This window comes from Amphibalanus amphitrite, unplaced genomic scaffold (assembly GCF_019059575.1).
Source record: "Amphibalanus amphitrite isolate SeventyFive unplaced genomic scaffold, NRLGWU_Aamphi_draft 000044F_arrow, whole genome shotgun sequence".
Taxonomy (NCBI): Eukaryota; Metazoa; Arthropoda; class Thecostraca; order Balanomorpha; family Balanidae; genus Amphibalanus; species Amphibalanus amphitrite.
This window is the reverse complement of record NW_024881540.1, coordinates 249,958-272,272: the sequence shown is the minus strand read 5'-3', so window position 1 is coordinate 272,272 and position 22,315 is coordinate 249,958. Positions and strand designations below refer to the sequence as shown.

Sequence of the window (22,315 nt, the reverse complement as noted above, 5' to 3'; positions counted from 1 at the left end):
GCTCGAAAGAGCGCCAAAAATAATGACGAAATCACTTCGGTCTTTTTTTGTCAGGTCTAAGGTCAGGTCACCAGAAGTCATTGAAGGCAAAATTTCGCCGATTTTCAGGTCGAATGTCGACAATTTCCAGGAAGCAACGCATAACTCGGGAACCAATAGAGCTACAGCGCCGCGGAAAAGCGCATTCGATAGCCCTATTAACGCCCTTTCTGAGTAATTCTCTCAGATTTGACCTAACGTCAATGGTTTTGACTGCAGGGGGCAAAAACTGCAAAAATAGCCGATTTTTTTTCTTCCGGAAACAGTTTTTCTGCAATAACTTTTAACCCAAGTCTTGTACGAGCTAACTTTTACCGACATCGTGTTCCTCTCGTCAAGACGCATCGAATGAACTATAATTTGACCTTGAAAGGTCAACTTGAAAATTTGACCTCAGGTCAAGGTTATGACCTGACCGGAAAGGGTCATGTTGCATATCAGTCGATCCGTATCGTCGAGCTGAACACATCTAAGGCGTTTTCACCGCTCTAGCATGTCTCTATCAAAAGTTATTAGCGAAAAACTGTTAGACGCCATTCGTGACCTGAGATGACCTCAGGGGCATAAATAGGGGTCACGGACACCATTGTCATGTTCAGTGTGTCTAAACCACTTGTAATTCAGTGTTTGGGAGTGCTTATAATGTCTTTTGTCTAAAAGAGGCGCATTTCAATTTTCTCCCATTGACTTATAATGGGGAGGTCGCAAAATTGACCTGATCTTAGGTCACCGATATCAAAATTCCGAGATATACATTTTATAGATACTGTTACCCTTATCAATCGCTGAAAGTTTCAAAGCGATCGGTCACTCGGTGTAGCTATGGAAGACATTGAAACATTTTATGAAGATATTCGCGAAAAAAAACCACCAGGGGGTGTTCAAACACACCCCCCCCCCCCCCCCAGCAGGGCGCGGGTTAAGAGTCCTGAATGTCTCTGCAAGTACCTCGGTGAGAACGGGACCTATAGGCCAAGTGGCCTTTTCTATCCCGATGACCTTCATGGTAAGGCAAGGAAAGGCAATTAGCTAAATGGTATTGTTACCTTTGACTTTGCTATATTCTACGGTTATCGACCCTCAATACATATACGGAACGAGACAGACAAGAAATTCCAGAACCACTGGCGCGGACGATTTTGGAACCAAAGGAAATCGGAAGGATGTTGGCCCTCGGGTGGTGCCCCGAGCCGCAGGCCAGGGTTAAGATCCGTACGTCCCACCAGAACCCCTGGCCAAGCCGGGAATATCGGAAGGAGACCGTTCTCGAAGAAGAGGTGAGACGTCCCCCCAGAACCGCTGGCGCAGACGGCCCCAACACCAACAAGCACGGGGACTGAGGCACTTACGTGGCGAGAGCTAGTATCCAACTGACAGACCGTCCCGGCCACCGCCCCGACGTGACCTCGTATGGGTCATACAAAAGTAAACCGAGGGTTTATTGGTGGAGACCAAATGACGTCATTGGCCCAAGTAATTCAAACCCACATAACAGTATGTTCATTGGCATAGGTAGCGCTTGCGAGTTGTCATGCTTACTTACGAAAGTATACTGAAGTTGACAAAACAGATAGAAAACAAATATCAATAAAGGAAATCCTGCATGCATAGAAATGCAGAACATGCACATACTTCCCTGGATCAGATGATGATGCATAGTGTAGGTAGCTCAGCCGTTAGGGAGATATGAAGGGAAGAGGACAGAGAGGCTGTTGCAGCCCCTTCCAGTTTTCGCAGTGCGGGGGGGGGGGGAGGGGGCAGTTTAAAAGGAGCGCATGAACACAGCTGTGTCTCTTTTGTCATAAGCCTATCACAGCACATTTTCAAAATAATTTCTCTTCTCAGGTTGAGCTGGAACGCCTGAATGCATCATCAGATGACATCAACAGGCTTGAAAATAAGTTGGAGGTGAGTTGAGGTGAAGTGCAGCTATAGCTATTTGATACCTATAGCAGCAGCCAGATGATCAGTAGGCATGCTGATGTTCATGGATACGCAAATAGCTACATGCATGCTTCACTATGATTAAGACATGTAATCTTACTATGGCGAGGTGAATTACCATAATAAGCAATGCATTGTTATCCACGCGCTTCTGCTTGTTCTCAGGAGGCCAATGCCTTGTTCCGGACGACGCTAAACAACTCGACAGCCAGTCTGAAGCTTCTCTCGCGCCGGCTGGGCTCGGCCGTGGAGAAGGCGAGGCCTTACTATGAGGCGAGGGAGGCAGCGCGCCGCACCCAGCTCGACTGCCACTGGGCCGCCGTGCAGTTCCAACGGGCCAGCGGTGAGCTCCGGTCTTATCCCCAAGGGTCCAGACTCCAGCGGGTACTCTCCAGTTCCTTCCCTCTAGGATCTGCTGACAATGCTCTGCTGCTATCATTGTGTTGCTCAAAGTTTGAACTGAAATGTAGTAGATTGCCCCACCCCTGGCTGCGCCAGTGGCTCATGTGCCGCTGTACCTGGCGCCGCCCCTGACTCGGCCCGCGGCGCACGGCCTGAGCCGAGGCCGCGGTTCAATAAACCAGTACAGAACGGACCGCCGTGGTGTAACATTGACGACGAGGACGCGCGGTTCGCGTGGAACTAGCCAAGGATGGTTGGTGTGGGGAGAATGGCGGAGTTCGACCCACAGGCCGAAAGTTTTGGGACCTATTCACGGCGCATGGAACAATTTTTCATCGCTAATGGTGTAAAGGAAGAGGAAGAAGTGCGTCGACGAGCAATCTTCTTGAGTGTGGTGGGCAGTGACGTGTTTAGCCTACTCGAGGACCTGATCGCGCCGGCCACGGTGGGTGCGTATTATTTAGGCCAGGGTTCATAATGTCCAGGGCACAATGTGTCCAGTGCTCGAAATGGCCAGTGCCTTGAATTGGCCCGTGTTCACATTGTCCAGGGATTACATGGTCCAAATGTGGCCAACTGGCTGCAGATAGGGTAAATTCAAAGAGGCCAGGGTTCATAATGTCCAGGGCACGATGTGTCCAGTGTTCGAAATGGCCAGGGTTCATAATGTCCAGGGTACGATGTGTCCAGTGTTCGAAATGGCCAGGGCTCATAATGTCCAGGGCACGATGTGTCCAGTGTTCAAAATGGCCAGTGCCTTGAATGGGCCAGAGTTCATAGTGTCCAGGGATTACATAGTCAACCCAACCCAACCAAACCTAACCTAACCTAACCTAACCTAACCTAACCTAACCTAACCTAAGGTAATGATGTTTGCCTACCGGGGATAAGGAAATAGTTTCTCGCATGAATAGATTGCAAGCAATAGTAAATCAAATATTTTTAGGTTAAGTGGTTATGCATCAGGCTTCAGGCCTTCGGCCTGAAGCCAGATACATAACCACTTAACCTAAAAATATTTGATTTACTATTGCCTGTAATCTCTCCTAAGGCATTGCCTTCGGCACTGCACTGCTTCGCATTGAGCTGGTTCCGTGTTTTTTACATAATGACGTCACTATCAGTGACTATATAATCCCTGGACATTATGCACTCTGGCCCATTCAAGGCACTGGCCATTTTGAACACTGGACATATCGTGCCCTGGACATTATGAACCCTGGCCATTTCGAACACTGGACACATCGTGTCCTGGACATTATGAACCCTGGCCATTTCGAACACTGGACACATCGTGCCCTGGACATTATGAACCCTGGCCTCTTTGAATATACCCTATCTGCAGCCAGTTGGCCGCATTTGGACCATGCAATCCCTGGACATTATGAACTCTGGCCCATTCAAGGCACTGGCCATTCCGACACTGGGCATATCGTACCCTGGACATTATGAACCCTGGCCAGAATGAATGCTCCCCGGCCACGGTGAGCTCACTTAGCTACAAGGAGATCATCAAACTCCTGCTGGGACATTTTGAGCCGGCATCCTCAGCAATCGTGGCACGGTTCAGCTTTAATCGCGCCGTGAGAGAAGACGGAGAGTCTGTCTCGGCATTTGTGGCTCGTTTGCGTCGGTTGGCCAAGCCCTGTCATTTTCTGAGTGAAACACTGGAGGAAATGCTGAGGGACAGGTTCGTGTGCGGCCTTCAAAATGCACATATTCAAGCCAAGCTGCTGAAGGAGCAGCATCTCTCTCTGGCGTCGGCTATTGACATCGCCCAACTCAGCGGGGCGGCGGACGCAGACGCTTCGCTGTTGAGCGGAGCGGTCGCGGCGGATGACGTCATCCACGCGGTCAGCTGGCACGGTGCCAGGAGGGGCGGCGCTGGAGGTCGAGGCGGCGGCCGCGGCCGCGGTCGCGGTGGCTGGATCAGCAGCGGCCAGCAGCGGAATCTGCAGCAGCCCAGTCCCAGGACGAGTGGCGAGGCTGCAATCTTCACTGGATCTTCACCAGGACGGGTACGAGGCGGTGGCGACAGCGGACGGCGTCGGGGTGTCGCGCTCCGCCAGCCGCAGTGCCCGTACTGTCTGCGACAGCAGCACGCGGAGACGGAGGACTGTCCGGCGCGGCGGCTGCGCTGCTATCGGTGCCACGCTGTGGGGCACGTGCGAGCCGCCTGTCGTGCCGGCTGGTCTCCGCGGGTGTATCATCTCGACGACGATGGTCTGGAGGCATTCCGAGACGGCGGCGGGCCCGGACCGTGGACTGAGAACCACGGCTCCGGGATGATGGACACGCGCCAGTCGTCGGGAGCGGCCGCTGCCGGGGAGTGCCGCGCAGCTGCAGAGGAATCAGGTCCTGCTTACTTGGAAGGTACGGTCTCAGGTGACGTGTCTGGTGGTGAGCCTGGGGAAGTAAGGCAGGGGCCGGACGATGATGTGTATTTTCTGTTCAAATCTCGTGAGATTGGTGGGACCGAGCGAAAACCACCATTGTGTGTTGATGTGTTTGTGGATGGGAAACCGGTACGAATGGAGGTAGACACTGGGGCAGCGCTATCGGTTTGTTCAGAGCAGGGGTACCGACAGATTTGGCCTAAAGGGGGACCGGTGATTCAGCCATGTACCAAAGTGCTGAAAACGTACAGTGGCGAGATATTGCCGAGCGTGGGACAGGTGCAGGTACAGGTCAGATATGAGGGTCAGGCTGCTGATTTGTCTCTGATTATCCTGGAAGGTTCAGGTCCGTTTTTGTTGGGAAGGGACTGGCTGGCCAAGCTCCGACTAGACTGGCCAGCTATTTATCGGCTGTCTACCGAAGCGTCGATTGAGGGTCTCGTGGCTGAGTTTGATGATGTTTTCAGCCCACAACTAGGACGCTACGCGGGCGATCCGGTGAGCATTGAGGTGGATGCCGGAGTTCAGCCGCGCTTTTTCAAGGCTCGCCCGGTGCCCCTGGCGTACCGGGAGCAGGTGGAGCACCAGTTGCAGGCCGAGATCGATCGGGGCTTGTGGGAGCCCGTGAAATCGAGTAAGTGGGCGGCACCGCTAGTGCTAGTGCCGAAATCTGACGGGTCAGTGAGGATTTGTGGGGACTACCGCCTGACCATTAACCCGGCAGTTGCTGGGGTATTTCGCCACCCACCGTTTGCTGGGGGGGGCGTTAAACGCCCCCAGCCGATAACTCGAGAACCAATAGGCGCAGCGAAACGCACGAGGCGGCAAACGAAAGAACGCGACGAGACGCTTCAGATGAGTACTTTAAAGTTGAATTTTGAGGTCACAGGTCGGGTCAAGGTCAGGTCAATCACCTGAAATCGGGCTTTCAGTAGCATGGACTTCAGGACTTCGCAATGGGCGCCTCTCGCCATAAACTCTGTCAAAACGGTGCACAATCCATCTTATAAGGCCTACAAGAGTGTCAGCTCCATGTAGGGGTCAGTCAAGCATAGGTCAGGGTCAAGGTCAGGTCAACCGGGTAGGCACATATCCCCGAAAATCAAAACTGATATTCGCAGCTTGTGACACATGTCTTATGGGTAATTTGGGGCGTAGAACACGATGGTGACATTCATTTTATCATATGTGTACGTGTTTGGCTCAAAAACCTCAATTTAAGAAATTCATGTATCATGGTCGTGAAGTAGTCACGAAAAATTGCCAAGATTCAGTTCAAGATTATGGAAAATGCGGAACGATAATCAATAATCGAAGATAGCCATTTGATTGACCATGGTATTGGCAGTCTAATGGCGTTTACGGCATGTCTGTATGTCTATTCTGTGATTTTATATGATTTTTTGAACATATGCCGTTTTTGGTCGAAAACTCAGAAATCATGACGTCACTAAAACCTCGATATCTCAAAAATTTTTCGACCGATTTTTTTGAAACTTTGTCACAATGAACTTCAATCAATTCCCTACAGGTACCCAAAATTTGGCGCGCCTGCGGCGCGCCGTTTTTATGCTATGGCCCGGCGAAAAAAGTGGGGGCGTTTAACGCCCCCCCCCAGCAACTCGCGGGTTAATAAAGCGGCTCCGGTGGAGCAGTATCCTTTACCGCGTTTTGAAGAGCTCTCAGCAAAGCTCCAGGGGAGTACGGTGTACTCAAAGGTTGATCTCAAATCGGCCTATAATCAGCTCCCTCTAGACGAAAAATCGCGAGAATATCTTACCGTCAACACTCTAAAAGGCTTACTGAAGCCTACGAGACTCGGGTTTGGGTATTCATCCGCACCAGCACTTTTCCAAAGAACGATGGAGGTGCTCTTAGCGGGCATCCCAGGGACATGCGTCTTTCTGGATGATGTCGTAGTCTCGGGTAAGACGCTGCAGGAGCATAATGTCGCACTGCGAGCGGTGTTGACGCGTATCCGTGAGGCCGGACTGCGGCTTAACAAGGACAAGTGCGTTTTCGGAGCTCACAGGGTGGTGTACCTGGGTCATCAGATCAGTGGTGAGGGTGTCGAACCGACAGATGACAAAGTGGAGGCGATCACAGCGGCCCCGGAGCCGGAAAATGTGTCCCAGCTGCGCTGCTGGCTGGGACTGGTTAACTTCTACGGGAAGTTTCTGCGTGGTCTGGCCACTACGCTGTCACCACTGTACGCTCTTTTGCGAAAGGATGCTGTTTGGAAATGGGCGGACGCGGAAAAGGAGGCATTTCAGGATGCCAAGCGCCTGTTACGGAACCCTCCCGTTCTGGCACACTTTGATCCTCAGTTACCGATCACGCTGGCATGTGACGCCAGTCCGGTGGGGATCGGTTGTGTCCTCAGTCAAAAGACGCCGTCCGGCGAGCGCCCAGTAGCGTATTATTCGCGCACGCTCAATGAGACGGAGCGGCGTTACTCGCAAACTGACAGAGAGGGCTTAGCGGTGGTGGCAGGGGTCAAACATTTTCACTTTTATTTAGCTGGCAAGACGTTCGTTATCCAAACGGATCATAAGCCCCTGCTGGGTTTAATTGGCGAGATGAAACCCCTCCCGCTTATGGCTTCGCCGAGAGTGATCCGTTGGGCGATTATGTTAGGGTCATATGATTATCATCTGGAGTATATACCGGGCGCGAGACAGGTTCATTGTGACGCTCTGAGCCGTTTGCCGGTGCCGGGGGACGTGACGTCAGTGAGTCCCGTGCCGGCGGAGACCATTCATTTGCTGGAATTTCTGGATGATTCGCCGGTTTCTGTGGCTCAGATCCGCAGTTGGACAGAGCGAGACCCAGTGCTCTCGGCGGTTTTACACTTTGTTAGAGATGGGTGGCCACAGCAGTCGGCGCCGCTGGGCCCCGAGTTCCAGCCGTTCAAAAGTCGGGCGGCAGAGCTCAGTGTGCAGGATGGGTGCATCTCGTGGGGCTCCCGAGTCATCGTTCCGACTCAGGGGAGGAAACGGGTACTAGCCATGTTACATGAGGGGCATCACGGTGAGTCACGCACAAAAGCTTTTGCGCGCATGTACGTATGGTGGCCCAATTTGGATGAACATATTGTCGCGATGACGAACCAGTGTGACACATGTCAGATGTATCGTGCCAATGTGCCGGACACGCCTGTTCATCCCTGGGCGTGGCCGTCTCGTCCGTGGGAGCGCATACACTTGGATTACTGTGGACCGATGTCGGGCTGGATGTTTTTAGTCATTGTGGATGCGCACTCAAAGTGGGTTGACGTGTACCCGTCGCGCAGCACTAGCACATCCGCAACATTGGAGCACCTACGCCAGTCATTTGCTTGTTGGGGGATGCCACACACGATAGTGACGGACAACGCACAGTGTTTCCTGTCGGAGGAATTCAAAGCGTTCTGTAAGCGGAACGGCGTGGTACATTTAACGACGCCTGCGAGGTCGCCTAAATCGAATGGCTTAGCTGAAAAGTGTGTGGGAACTTTTAAACTCAGTTTCAAGAAGCAGCAGTCGGGATCTGTGCACACAAAAGTTTCGAGATTTTTGTTTCATTACCGAGCTACTCCCCATACCACGACTCGCGCTACACCGGCGGAGTTGTTTTTGGGGCGGCGTATGCGAACACCGCTGAACGCTCTAGTGCCTGATTTAGGTGCGACAGTGCGGCAGACTCAAGCGAAACAGAAATTGTATCGCGATCGGCACACGGTTGGTCGTCAGGTGGCCGTAGGCGATGCTGTTTTTGTGTCTGCAGTGGACCAGCTCAGCGGTGGCGGGGGGAGGACGTGGCTGCCCGGTGTCCTGGTGGGGAGAGAGGGTGTGAAACTGTCAGTGCGACTCAGAGATGGGCGTGTGATCCATAGACACCTCGACCGTGTGCGGACGTCTGGCCAAAATGTTTGCAATGCTGCCCATCGCAATGTCAGCATTCCCAGTGTTGGATATCCTCCCTCATGTGTGCGTGAGCCGTCTTCACGGGCCGCTGAGACGTCGCCCTCGGCGACGGAGGCCGAGGGAGACGGCCCGGGGGGCGGGGGACGTTACGCTTTGCGAGACCGTGCGCGGCTTCGTCCGCCTGAGAGACTGTCATATGTGTAAAGTGCTAGTGGCGACTGTTCAAAAGTGTCATGTTTTGTCCTGAGGTGGAGGAATGTAGTAGATTGCCCCACCCCTGGCTGCGCCAGTGGCTCATGTGCCGCTGTACCTGGCGCCGCCCCTGACTCGGCCCGCGGCGCACGGCCTGAGCCGAGGCCGCGGTTCAATAAACCAGTACAGAACGGACCGCCGCACTATGGGTCCGATGCACGATTTAGCACGCCAAAAATGGTTTAGGTGACTTTCTCAAAATGGCTTGAAATGTGACGCAAATAATGTAAAAATGTCCATATTTTGCGAACACAGCAGTAACTTTTTCCAAAAATGTCACATGTACCCAATATTTCATCGCAAACTGACACATATCATGGAACGCCATTGACTTGTCCACGTCCGAGAGAAAAGGGATGTTGGAAATTGGAATTATCCGAGTATATATAGGCGGTTCTAAATAATAGTTAAACGGAAATATTTGGTCAAAACTAATAATTTGAAGCTTGGGCAATGTGATGAATGCAAAAAAAGTCAACTGTGTCATTGCTTTTTTATTGTCACAGCTTATTTAAATATCCATGTCATAGATGTGTGTGCAATGCTTCAAGAGACTTACAAATACAGAGCAATACTGAATGCCCCCCAATGCCCCCCGGTATTTTTGGTGTTACCTTGCTCCCCAATACTTGCCTGACCAGAAACAAGGTCATTTAGCTGCGTCCACCTGCGACGAAGCAAGTTATGAAGCTTTTTTCAATGATGTCACTGCGCTTAGCTGCGGCTGTGACATAGGGGAGAGTGGGGAAAGATGCCCAGGGTTTGACTATGTCATATATTATTCGAAAATGACGATCGGAAAGCCAAAACTTGGAGTTTTAACGGAAGCCGACATCATTTTTCTCCAAAAATATCACACTTTCGTGCCTGAAATATGATAACTTTTTTTGCTATCAAGCATTTTCCTGAAGAAGTGAAAGGGGGCATCTTACCCCACAGGGTGGAAAAGACGCCCCCTGGCGCTGGGTAAGATGCCCCCTGCACTAAAAGTGACATAAATAGGCACGTGAATCGCCTGAACGAATCAGTAGTCCCTTCGAGCCTGCAGTAGACACCAAACGTCATCGTAAGGGCCCTCAAAAGTAGTCGTAACTCGTAAGGGGCTTCAGAGGTCATCGTCAGGGCCATCATAGTCCAGCGTGGCCAAACAAGCCTCCGTGGTGGCGTTCGGAGACCACTGTGGGGCCCTTATAGGTCTTCATGATGCTTGAGGGCCCTCGAGCCCATCGTGGGGACCTCAGATGCCAGCGCGGCCCGTGGAGCCAACGTGGGAACCCTCAAAGGATGTCGTGAGGGGCCATAGAACCAATAATGGGGCCCACAGAGGCCGTCGTGAGGGCTCTCAGAGTCAGATGCCGCCCAAAAAGTCGCTGTGTGGGCCGAGAGACCGGCATGGGGAGCACCCGACCGTACCGGACTCTCAATAGTCCCAGATCGGCTTTTGTCTCTCATCACAAGTATGTAATACATGATTTGACGGGCTGCTTGAAGGACAGCCTATGGATTTAGGGAGGCGTCTTTCCCCATCAGGACAGGGGGCATCTTACCCCAAGGTACCGAAGTAGCATTAAATCAGCACAATTTGTTAGCCATAAAACTACACCCTGAAACAAACTGTTTGGGACACAGTACACGCATGTTAATGTATCACGACTATAGCAAGGGACGCAAAATCTATCTACCTTTTTTATATTTACAATGTTTTGACGCCAAAATATTTTTTGAAAGCAGCAAATAAAAAACATGCAATCACCAGCCAGCCGTTGCCCAACTGAGCTTCGCAAATTTTTGTGCAGTTAACAAGGCAGGCTTCTGCTTTACGCTAAGAACATTAATTTCCAGGTTCGATTCTTTGTTTCCCCGCTAGAGGGGGTGGGGCGTCTTTCCCACCCTGGGCATCTTACCCCACTCTCCCCTACGGGCGAGCGCTGCGGCAGGGTCACAAAGGCAAAAAAAAACAGGGTATTAGTGGATACGACTAATGTTTTATAGACATGTATGACAGAAACTCATAACTGATGGCTTTGCAACAGTGGCGGCGCCACGAATTTTCGCCAGTGGGGGCAAGATTGAGGTGACCCGACTGTTGTCTGATACGCCGATCTGCAAAATCCATGAGCATCGCGGGCCCGGAAGGGGGGGGGGCGTTTTCGCCTCCCCCTGGCGAATATTTCCGATACCTCACGAACGCTTAGGGATAGAAAGACGGAACTTACTGTACCTTATCCCCCATTAATTTGACATCTTTTGAAGCAAACAAATTGGACCTAGCCTCCTTGATAACGTCTCAGGGCCGATTTTTCTAGACTCCTGCACGGCAAACTCCGGCGTCACAGACGTGAACTTCAACCAGATGCCCAAAATAGAGTTTTAGAGATAAAGACAAATTACGAGCACGGTTGTGTAGCAATTGACCTAGAAAAATTACTTAAGTATTTTTGGTGACCTCAGGTCGGAGGTCAGGTCAACGACCCTGAGCTGGGATTTTAGTTTAGTTCGCAAATAACTTCAGCAAAAATGGTCCTAGAGCTGCGGCAGTGGTACCTTCGCATTCGTCTTGTCAAGACGCGTCGAATGACATACATGTAAATTGTTTGGAAAAGGTCAAGTTTTATGTTGACCTCATGTGACCTCGAATGATCTTTGGTTGACTTTTACACATGAAAGGTCGTTTGTGATGATTTCGTAGCCACTGGTCATGATTCTGGCATCCATTTTGCTCTAAGCATTCATTTATGTAGAGCATCAGGATGGCAAAACATGTCTTAATTATTATGCCTGAGTTGAACAAGTGAAATAGTCTCTAGCAAGGATACTCTTGTGACTTTGACCCTGTGCTCTGTACCAGCCTTGTATCGTAAGCTTAAGCACAAATAAGGGTCCGCTAAGCCCCAAAACATTTCAAAACATCTCGGAATCTAGTATACAAGATATAAGAAAAATGCAAAGTTTGTGGTCAGTTTTGCGCATAACCGTGACCTTGAATTTGAATGTTATGCACATCATCGGAATCCGAATCCCCAGACTCTCTTCGTTCGTTTACCATCCATTTTAGCCGGTTTTATACACCATGCCGTCCTCTGGAACACGTACTTTGAGTGAGACCACTACATAAGTGCCGGTTTTTGCCTTTGACCTTGACTTCTGACCTTGAAAATTGGCCTGAGGTCAAAAAGTTTAGGTGCTTTAGAATCTTCTCGTAGATACCTTTCGTTTGGTACCATTTTTGTTTCCGTAGCTGCCTTATTAACGTTGTTAGACAGGTGGGGGAGGGGGGGGGGGGCTACCCCGGGCTGCGGTGGTTAGGATTACCCCCGGGCCCGGACGGGTTAGGGTCGCGAACAAATAAAACTATAAAACTAGATTGCGACTTGCGTGACACGAACCTGTGAAAACGTTATGTTGTTCGTTGAGATGTAAAATGGTGTAGGTATTCCTCACAACAATAGTCGGTACCTAGTTCTCTCTTTCCCGTAGAACGTATATGTGCGATTCTCTCACACACGATTGATACCTTTACCAGAATAAGCTCCATTAGGGCGACCCACATACATTTCCAGATAACCCGAACATACATACCTATCACTTTTTGTCATACCTCCCTGAGCTCAGTCTCAGTGTCAGTCTAAGGGTTCCCAAAAGAGGGTGATCTCTTCTCTGGCCGACTTTTGACAAACTGCCTCTCAACCTCCTGGAGGTCAAGCTCGAGGGGCGAGTGCAGCCTTCTGGTGAATGAAAATGAGTAGGAGAATGAGTGGGAGTAGGAGAAATGCGACAGACGGTCCGAGAACGAACGTTCTGCTGATGCACTTGATACGGGGACCGTCAAAAACAGGCGTACTATTATAACCGCCTATCATGAATGTTGCACCGGTCTTCTGTTCCCTTGTCAATATCAGCCAAATTTTGTGGGGGCAAAAACATAGTCTTGCCCCCACGGCCTCCTGCCAGTGGGGGCAGCCTGCCCCCACTGCCCCCACGGTGGCGCCGCCCTTGCTTTGCAAAAAAAAGGCAGTTCTTTCGGGTTAGCGGTCCGAATTCCGGACATTCCGGCACTAGTCTGGGGACGCCGGTGAAAACAGGGCGCCGGAGGGCATATTAGTCACGTGACATTTGGAGCTTCTCCCCCTTCGTGGGCCTTCTACATGCTAAACGTCACGTGTGAATTTCACGAACCTTGATTACCCGTTTTCACCGTCGTCCTAGTCTGGCGACCTGGCCCTCAGGCGGTTTGACCGCGTGCCCGGCCCACTGTACCCACGTGGCCGGGGTAGTCTGAGCTTGACGATTGTAGCGAGCACACGTATATTCTTGTCGTTCCATCACTAGCAAAACAGGCAGATAAGCAATGTGTATTGCTTACAAAGCCATTATTGATATCGTTTTGACCAGTCCAGATGGTGTAGGGCCGGTTCAAGTAGAGGATTTTTCAGCTAGCATTGCTCGTATTTTGAATGTTCAATTGACGACTGATGACATTCGAGCACTGGGAAAGCTGCTTAACAAGTTAAAGGAAAAATGGATAGCCACTCATCGCAATGAAGATCGCTTTCTGTCAAGAAACCAAAATTGGACTCAGCTGACATTTTGTCTGTCAGAGGCCAGAGCCTGCAACCTGAAAACGGTTGACATAAAAACGCCCAGCACTACTATATAGGTACACACGTCACATATCACATGTCATACGGTACCTACATCACTGGCGGATCCAGGGGGGGGGGCATTAGGGGCATATGCCCCCCCCCGACAGGAGCCTGGGGAGGGCATTCAGTACAAGTATGCCCCCCCCGTTCAGACTTACACTTCTTACGCCTATAACGAGGAACTAAATAAAAATGGATTAGAAATCCTTCCTAGTAACTACTTTTGTGATCAGAGTCGTTTTAGTAGCCTCAATTTAGTTGTCATTGCTTTATTTTGTAAGTATGTTGCTTCTTAGTTCTTACCACAGGGGAGTCATGCCGCTTCAACACTTTTGACCGTATTGTCTAACGATGGCACTCATATTGCGCAAACCAGGTATCGGCCGCCGCCTATGCTTGAGAATAGGGACGGTTAGAATATGATTTACCTTTATCAGTATGGCCGCAGCCAGTGCAGCGTAACCGGGGGGGGGGGGGGCACAAGGGGCGCGTGCCGCCTCATTAGATGCATGGTGCCCTATGGGCCCGAGAGGCCCTGCAGTGCCAATTGGCCGCTCAGGGTCCAAGCATGCCTTATTTCGACTGAGATAAGACCCGCAGGACTCGTGAGAGCACCTCACGGAGTCACGGCCTCCTGAGTCGCCACACATCACACATCTCCATAAGGGCCCCACTCCGGCTTCTGAGGGCCCTGTGCTGACCTCTGAGTGACCTTGCTGACCCATTAAGCGTCAGCTCAGCTTTAATTAGGGTCCTGACCCATACCCGCATGGAACGGCTCCACACCAGTGCCTCTGAGGGCCCATAACGGCGCCTGTGAGGGTCTCACACTGGCGCCTTTGAGGGCCCAACACCGCCAATCTGAGGGACTAACACCAATATTTCTTAAGGCCCTACATCGGCGGCCGCTCTGAGGGCCCCACACTGGCGCCTCTGAAGGTCTTACACAGGCGCATCTGACGGCTACCTACCTGCAACTCTGTGGGCCCCACACTGGTGACTCTGAGGGCTCCCACGCCTGAGAGTACCACGCCGGTCTCCTGGATCCCACAGGGCTCCTGAAGGCCTCTGCTGGCCCTTGCTGGTCTCTTGAAGACCCCTTGCCCCCATGCATGTGTCTCTGAGGAGTGAGGACTCCCACAACGATGCCTTTGAAAGTCTTCACCGGCGACTGAGAGGGCACCACACAGACACGTCTGAGGGCCCTACACCGCCACCTCTGACACACCAGTGTCTCCTGAGGTCCCACATAGGCGACTCTGAGGGTCCCACACTGGCGCCTCTGGGGCCCCACACCAATGCCTCTGGCAGTCAGCCACCGGTAACACCGGTGACTCTGAGGGCCCCACCGGCGTCTGAGAGTACCATGCCGATCTCTAAGGACTCCACAGGGCTCCTGAAGATACTGCCGGCCCTCACTTGCCGGCCTGTGAAGGCCCATTGTTGGCATCATACGGCCCGTTACCGGCCTCTGAGGGCCCTTTGTCGGTCTCTGAGAGGTTCTACTGGGTTATTAACCCGCGCCCTGCTGGGGGGGGGGTGTTTGAACACCCCCCCCCTTGTGGTTTTTCGCGAATATCTCAAAAACGGCGGCGCGGAGCGCCGCCGTTTTTGGTACACCTTATCATACATCAATTCTACACATGTTGTGAAAATTTCAGACCAAGGTCATTCAAGGTCAGGTCACCAGGTCACTTGAAGTGACCTCACCTCATAAAAAGTTTCAATGTCTGTCATAGCTACACCGAGTGACCGATCGCTTTGAAACTTTCAGCGATTGCTAAGAGCAATAGCATGTACAAAATGTATATCTCAGAATTTTGATATCGATGACCTAAGGTCAGGTCAATTTTGCGACCTCCCCATTATAAGTCAATGGGAGAAAATTGAAATGCGCCTCTTTTGGACGAAAGACATTATAAACACTCCTAAACACTGAATTACAAGTTGTTTAGACACACTGAACATGGAAATGGTGTCCGTGACCCCTGTTTATGCCCTGAGGTCATCTTAGGTCACGAATGGTATCTAACAGTTTTTCGCAAATAACTGTTGATAGAGGCATGCTAGAGCGATGAAAACGCCTTAGATGTGTTCAGCTCGACGATACGGATCGACTGATATGCAACATGACCCTTTCCGGTCAGGTCATGACCTTGACCTGAGGTCAAATTTTCAAGTTGACCTTTCAAGGTCAAGTTATAGTTCATTCGATGCGTCTTGACGAGAGGAACACGATGCTGGTAAAAGTAAGCTCGTACAAGGCTTGGGTCAAAAGTTATTGCAGAAAAACTGTTTCCAAAAAATCGGCTATTTTTGCAGTTTTTGCCCCCTGCAGGCAAAACCGTTGACGTTAGGTCAAATCTGAGAGAATTACTCAGAAAGGGCGTTAATAGGGCTATCGAATGCGCTTTTCCGCGGCGCTGTAGCTCTATTGGTTCCCGAGTTATGCGCTGGCTTCTTGGAAATTGTCGACATTCGACCTGGAAATCGGCGAAATTTTGCCTTCAATGACCTCTGGTGACCTGACCTTTGACCTGACCAAAAAATTGACCGAAGTGATTTCCTCATTATTTTTGACGCTCTTTCGAACGCCGCCTTCCGCGTATCGCTACGTGGCTCAGGAGCCGAGTTAGAAGGGGGGTGTTCAAACACCCCCCCCCCCCCAGCAGGGCGTGGAAATCCAGGACCCCCAGCCGGGCGCGGGTTAAGCATTCGCATTTCGCACCAACCACTCCAAGGGCCCCACACACAGCCATCTGTGAATGGTGTGGGCTTAGCGCCACACCAGTGTCTGAGGCACCACAACGGCGTCCATGTGAGGGCCTCACACCAGCACCTTAGAGGGCCCACACCGGCTCCTTTGTGGTTCCTGCACCAGTGCCTCTGAGGGCCCCACACCACTGCCTCTGGGGAACCCACACCGATACCTTTGATGGTCCCACGCCAGTACCTCTTAAGGTTCCACACCGGCGACCCTGGGTCGGCTCTTTACCTACACCAGTCATTCTGAGGGCCCCACCGGCCCCACCAATTTTCGTCGATTTCTGGCGCTGCCCGGGTGTTTGTCCCAAAAGCCTCCTCCTCCTGGATCTGCCAATGGGGGTCAGGTGTCCTACCATTTCTGTTTTTTTTTTTTAGAAAAAAAAAACTCGTGTCAGGGCTATGACGAAAAATAAGTGGCCTAAATCCGATGAGAAAACAGGATTTGGGGGTACCCTAGGTTTGGCTCCGTGACCTGGTATGCCCCCCCCCGCGCTGACACCCTGGATCCGCCAGTGACCTACATGTTTAGAAATCACACAAAATCCATTTAGGATGTTCTGGCTTTCATCTCTGGTGTAAAAGCAGCCATTAAAGGGCAGTTATCATTTTTGGCGTGCTAATTCCTGCATCGGACCCATAGTGCGCCGTGGTGTAACAATTGTGTTGCTCAAAGTTTGACATATTTGCATATTCAGATGCTGCAAATACACAAAGGTCGCAATGAAAGAAAAAGCACACTACGGCACTTCTATCAGAAACTAGCGTTACCGCGTGCAGTTCCCGAATAACGAGCGACTCTCCGGCCCGCCATTCCGGCAGTGCTCCACCAGAACGCGCGCGAGACGATCCGCCTGGCCGAGGAGCGTTTCCTGCCGCGCCAGAGCGACGCCGACCAGCCGCCGCCGCCGTCGCCCCAGTACCAGTTCGACAGCGCCTGGCAAGAGCTGCTCAACCACGCCACCATGAAACTGCTCGAGGCCGAGCAGCTCAAGCACGCCAGCGAGAGCGAACACCTGCGACGGGCCAACACCTTCGCCAAGGCGCAGGCCAAGGTGAGCCGCCCGACGCCGCACGGTGGACGAGTTAGTGGCGATTGTAAACAAACGCGAATCATTCATTTGCGATGCACGTCACGTTTTCATTTTTCCCCTTGTATGGGAATCGTTGGTCCATCGAAGCAACGCAAGTAATAGATTCCTCGACCTCTCTCAAAATAATTATTACTTTTTGTCAAGATGCATTAACCTGCGCCCCACTGGGGGGGGGGGCTATTCATAGCCCCCCTCCCTTTTTCTGCAGTGACTTCCAAACCGCTTGACGTATCGACGCCAAACTTGCAGTACATAGGCTGCATCAATTTGACACCTTGTGTCAAAATTTGAACTTCCTAACTACTATAGGTCGGCCGGAAATGACGTCAGAGTGACGTCATGTTCGGCCGATTTCGACGCAAAACATTGAACCACGGCAATCGCTCCCAAGAGCTCAGTTTTTAAGCTAGATCCAATTTCTTTGCATGAGAGGATTCAGAAAAGACTGCGCTATCAAACTGCCATCTCGGATTTTCGAAATTTTGAAAATTTGGAAAATTTAATATAATAAAATCCAAAAATTATATTTTACATTTTTTCAATTTTTTTTGATTTTTCGAAAAAAACGGAATATATGTGATAGAACGCATTATTATGACTAACTCTAGCAAGTTTTAGCAAAATATCTTCAAAAATGGCCAAGTTTTACGCATTATTGCAAAAAACTCACAATTATTAATTTTTCAAATCAATTTTTCAGCACGTATTTGACATCGTACGCTTATATAAATAGCACCATCGTGTTCCTGAGCTCAAAGTTCAAACTGCATCCAATAGACACCTTTTTTGTTGAAAAATTTTAACTTCAAAATTTAACCTTTTTTGACCTGAAAGTGACCTGACCTAAGCTAAATTCGACTCAAAATGACCTCGAATGACACAGACGACATCAAATTCGAAATCTCTGACCTAAATGGACCGTAAAACATGTGTCACGTGACCCACGCATGATATAATATTTTCGTGACCTGTGATGACCTGACCTTGACCTGAAAATCAAAGTACAAGTTTGGTACCCTCAGGGTAACTTGAGCATCTGTTCCCGAGTGTGTGAGCCAAAAATGAGCCTGATCTGACTTTTAAGACGGCGGCCAGAGCCCAAAACGTGAACAAGCCAAAATGCTAATAATTTTTACTTTGACCTGACCTGTGACGTCATCGGTGACCTCGAGGTCAATCTCGACAGTTTTTCCGGGGCTATCAAACGCCGTTTGAATTTTGACGATCGGCCCAGTAATTTCGGAGTTAGGAGGGGGGGGCTATGAATAGCCCCCCCCCCGTAGGGCGTGTTATACGCAGACCCTAGTGGGGCGCGGGTTAAAACAGCTTTCAAAAATTGTATGTAATATTCAGTGTTCTGTTTAGTTTATCGGCTAAGATAAGGTAATAATATGCGACGAATAATTTTACGTCGTATCTTGCATTCTCTCTCTTTTGTGATTTGTGAACATCCATGCGTTTACGCGTAAGGCCACCACTGTATCTCTTGCCAGTTCTTGCCTTAACTGTATGATAATTCATACCGAGCCCAGACGTGTGTGACCTGGTGCGGCGCCCTGTGTGCAGTTGAAGCACCTGGAGCGCTCCTTGGAACGGTCCGTGGCGCGCGCCCGGCCCTACTTCGAGCAGCGAGAGGTCGTTCAGCAGGAGCTCCTCAGACAGAAGGCAACTATTCAGCAGCTGCAGCGGACACTGGGCGCCGCCAAGTCCCGATACAGCTCGTCTCTGCGAGAACTGGAGTGCATCTCTGAACAGATTCACGAGCGCCGACGCATGAGGTGATGAACCTTTCCAGAGGGGTTTCCTGTAAACTGCCTAAAACCTCCAACAAAAATATTGAATCGCAAAGCACGTAAAATTCCTTGCTTGTTGTAAAAGAAGACACATCGTGTGGTGGTATTGTTATCGGCCTGTGATCATGGTGACCACGATCAATTAAAAAGACGTTCCTGCGGGCTACTGCCGATATATTAATGCACCGTTGTCCATTCCATGTTTTTTTAATTCCTCATTTTTATTGCTAAATTTACTTTGCAAATCCTTCCATCGCTCGCTTTTTTTGCTATCGTCTCTGCTATTATGTTGACTTTTGTAATAGCTGATCGCCGATCGGTTGTGTTGTTAGCGATAGCGATGCTGTGCCGCAGTGGTATGGTTGATATCGGTTGTGTTCGTTTAACCGCAATGTGGTCCGTCCAGGGAGCTGAAGCCGGACCTGGTGTCGATGGACCTGGGCGCCGCTGAGCTGGACGCTGGGATAGAGCTGGACGGCGAGTCGGCCACTAGCGACTATCAGGAGGACTTCCGACTCAGCCAGGTCAGTCAGGCACCCGTCAGTCGGCACACAAACTACAAGGATCACAAAATTATTTATTTTGTGATTTCGACAAAATAATTTCATTCCTTTTTATCCAGACATCTTGCTATCACAGGAAAAAAAAGAATGAAATAATCAGATTTTGATTCTTTGATAATAGTACATAGCAGATTTCCCGCTTCCACCCTCATAAAGAAAACAATACGAACAAATGCACTGAAAGAATAATGTTCGGATGTGTTTGCTGTCATGCATTGCTATTATCTGAACAATTATGTGCGTAAATATTGCAAGCTTTCTGCTTCGTACCGGGACGGCTGGGACCACTTCTGCGCCTGCCATCTATCGGGCAGTGTTTGGAACTACAGCGGGCGCCGGCCGGCCGCGCCGCGCGGCGCCGTTACCGGGCTATGGAGGCGAATGAAGTGGTGTAGAACCAGACGAATTTTACGCTTGTAAAGCAAAAAACGAAAAATGTACACTCACCACAGTGTTCAGCAAAGTACTGGGAACAATATGGATATAATTTAAAGCTAGTACGATGCAAACTGTTGGTTCCCTAGAGCAGTATTTACATACTTGTAGGAGATAGGACTTTAACATTACGGGAGCTTCTAAACTGCGCTCGCAAAGTACTTGATTGTAAATATTTTCATTTAGAGGCAAAAATCTAAAAATGTACAGTCAGAGCGTTGTTCCCAATGCTTCTAGGTACACAATGAGCATAAATTTAGCTCGAAATGTCATCACACATTGGTTCCCAGTCCAGTTTAAAACAACACTTTGTGCCGCAGAGCCTATCTCTTCCAATGGATGGCGGCTGGGTGGCGGTTGTAGTGGTGGACAAGACAATTCTTGAGTGAAATGAAATCATTTGCTTTCAAAGAAGAATTTTGAAGAACTTGTAATAATTGACAAATGATCGTTAATTACATTGTATAATTTCAAGTTCATGGCAAATGAAAATATTTTAAACAATGCTAGTGAACCCCAGTACCGCCGCGCGAGAAAGCAAGTACTCGACGCACGGTCTGCCCGCCACTTCTGAAAATGGTCCGCGGCCGGCCGGCCGCGACCCGACACGTTCAGTTGCAGCAACGAACTGGGTCGTACTCGTAAATATCCAATATTATCAAAAAAGTTATGCCAGTATCAGTCCGTTGTCGCTGCTCCCCTTAACCCCAACAAACAATGATTACGTAAAACAATGATGCAATGAGACCATTTTGTCATGCATCCGGCTACTACTAACGTGCTGGCTCGTATCTGGCGTTACTAATTTCCTCTCCTTGTGTGTGCGTGCAGGAGCAACAGTACTGGGCGGATGTCCGGGAGCAGATCGAAGCCATGTCGGCCGGTATGTACGCCGGGAGGGGTGCTGCAGCGCCGGCGGGCCCGCAGGCGCCGCTGGCAGAGCCGCCGAGCGCCGCTCTCCGCAGGAGGCGGACGCTCTCGGAGCCGGGCGGCGGCCAGCTGGGGTCCGGCGGCGAGCGGAGGCGACCGCCGTCGGCCGGCTGGTAACCTCACCGAGTGTGGTGCCACATCAGTCTGAATGTTTGGAGAGGACATGTAGCGATACGGCAGCTGTCCGCGTCTGGGCACTGTGTGTGATACATGGGACGCCGTCCGCGCCGGACGGTGGTAGGTATAGTAGACACAGGACACAGCTGTCCAGAACTGAGGATAGGGTGGGCTCACCCGCCGGCCGGCCGCTCAGAAGAGATGCGTTCCCTGGACGTGACCCGGTCCCGCTCATCCCGTCCGGTATATTGACTATATGGAGGACTACTATCACAGTGCGACCTGCTCGACAATTTGTACCCTATGGTACGCTCTGTAGGTTTAGAACGGCTCCGTCCATAGATCCCGATTCCTTGTGCAGCTGCACTGCAGCTTTTCAGGTTCATGTTTACTGAGCCTAGCGGATGTCGGTTGTTTATAAGTAGTGCAATAGTGGGTGACTTAGCCGCCCGTAGTAAGTGCAGCTGGATAGCAGCTTATCAGGTTCATGTTTTCTGAATCTGGCAGCAGTCTGTAAGTTTAACTTGTACATACACCGGTTAGCATTGCTTTTCTATTGAGAAGCGTGTTGACTTACTTAGTTAGGTATTGTTATCGGCAGCGCATTTTTGCAGCGTGATAAGTCCCGAAAGCCTGCAGTGCGATTATCGTTATGGGCATTGAGTCTTGTGAGTTAGCTTAGTGATAATGATGCTGGTAGGCATGCTAAAATGTTCATGAATATGTATTGTCGAGTTAAGGTGAAAAGACATTTGTAAGGTTTATGTGTACATGCTTAAACGACTTCTCATATTTTCCGAAATTTTCTTCAGAATTGCCGCTTCAGAGAGTCGTGGAACAATCTGTACCTACCTATGTTCTCACTCGCAATTCACTGATGGTTGTGCCGTCCTGAATTTTGGTTATACAGGCCAAGGCGTCGGTCAAGACCATGGTATGTTATGTGTTTAGCACACGAACTAATAACGGTGTCGTGGTGTGGTATCTGCTGCAAAATGTTTATTAGAATATCTAATAATAACATCTACCGGAAGTTCTA

At 50.3% G+C, this 22,315-nt stretch overlaps 1 protein-coding gene across 1 annotated transcript in view; it reads left to right on the top strand.

The window, feature by feature from the left end:
• The window catches only part of LOC122377398 (SH3 domain-binding protein 5 homolog), a 26,190-nt gene extending 3,875 nt beyond the window's left edge, over positions 1 to 22,315 (top strand). Inside the window, exons 2-7 of the mRNA XM_043357391.1 lie at positions 1,885 to 1,947; positions 2,149 to 2,326; positions 17,167 to 17,399; positions 19,005 to 19,216; positions 19,638 to 19,755; positions 21,061 to 22,315. Coding sequence (XP_043213326.1) covers positions 1,885 to 1,947; positions 2,149 to 2,326; positions 17,167 to 17,399; positions 19,005 to 19,216; positions 19,638 to 19,755; positions 21,061 to 21,276 — 1,020 coding nt within the window. The 3' untranslated portion in view covers positions 21,277 to 22,315. The remainder of the gene's footprint in view (positions 1 to 1,884; positions 1,948 to 2,148; positions 2,327 to 17,166; positions 17,400 to 19,004; positions 19,217 to 19,637; positions 19,756 to 21,060) is intronic.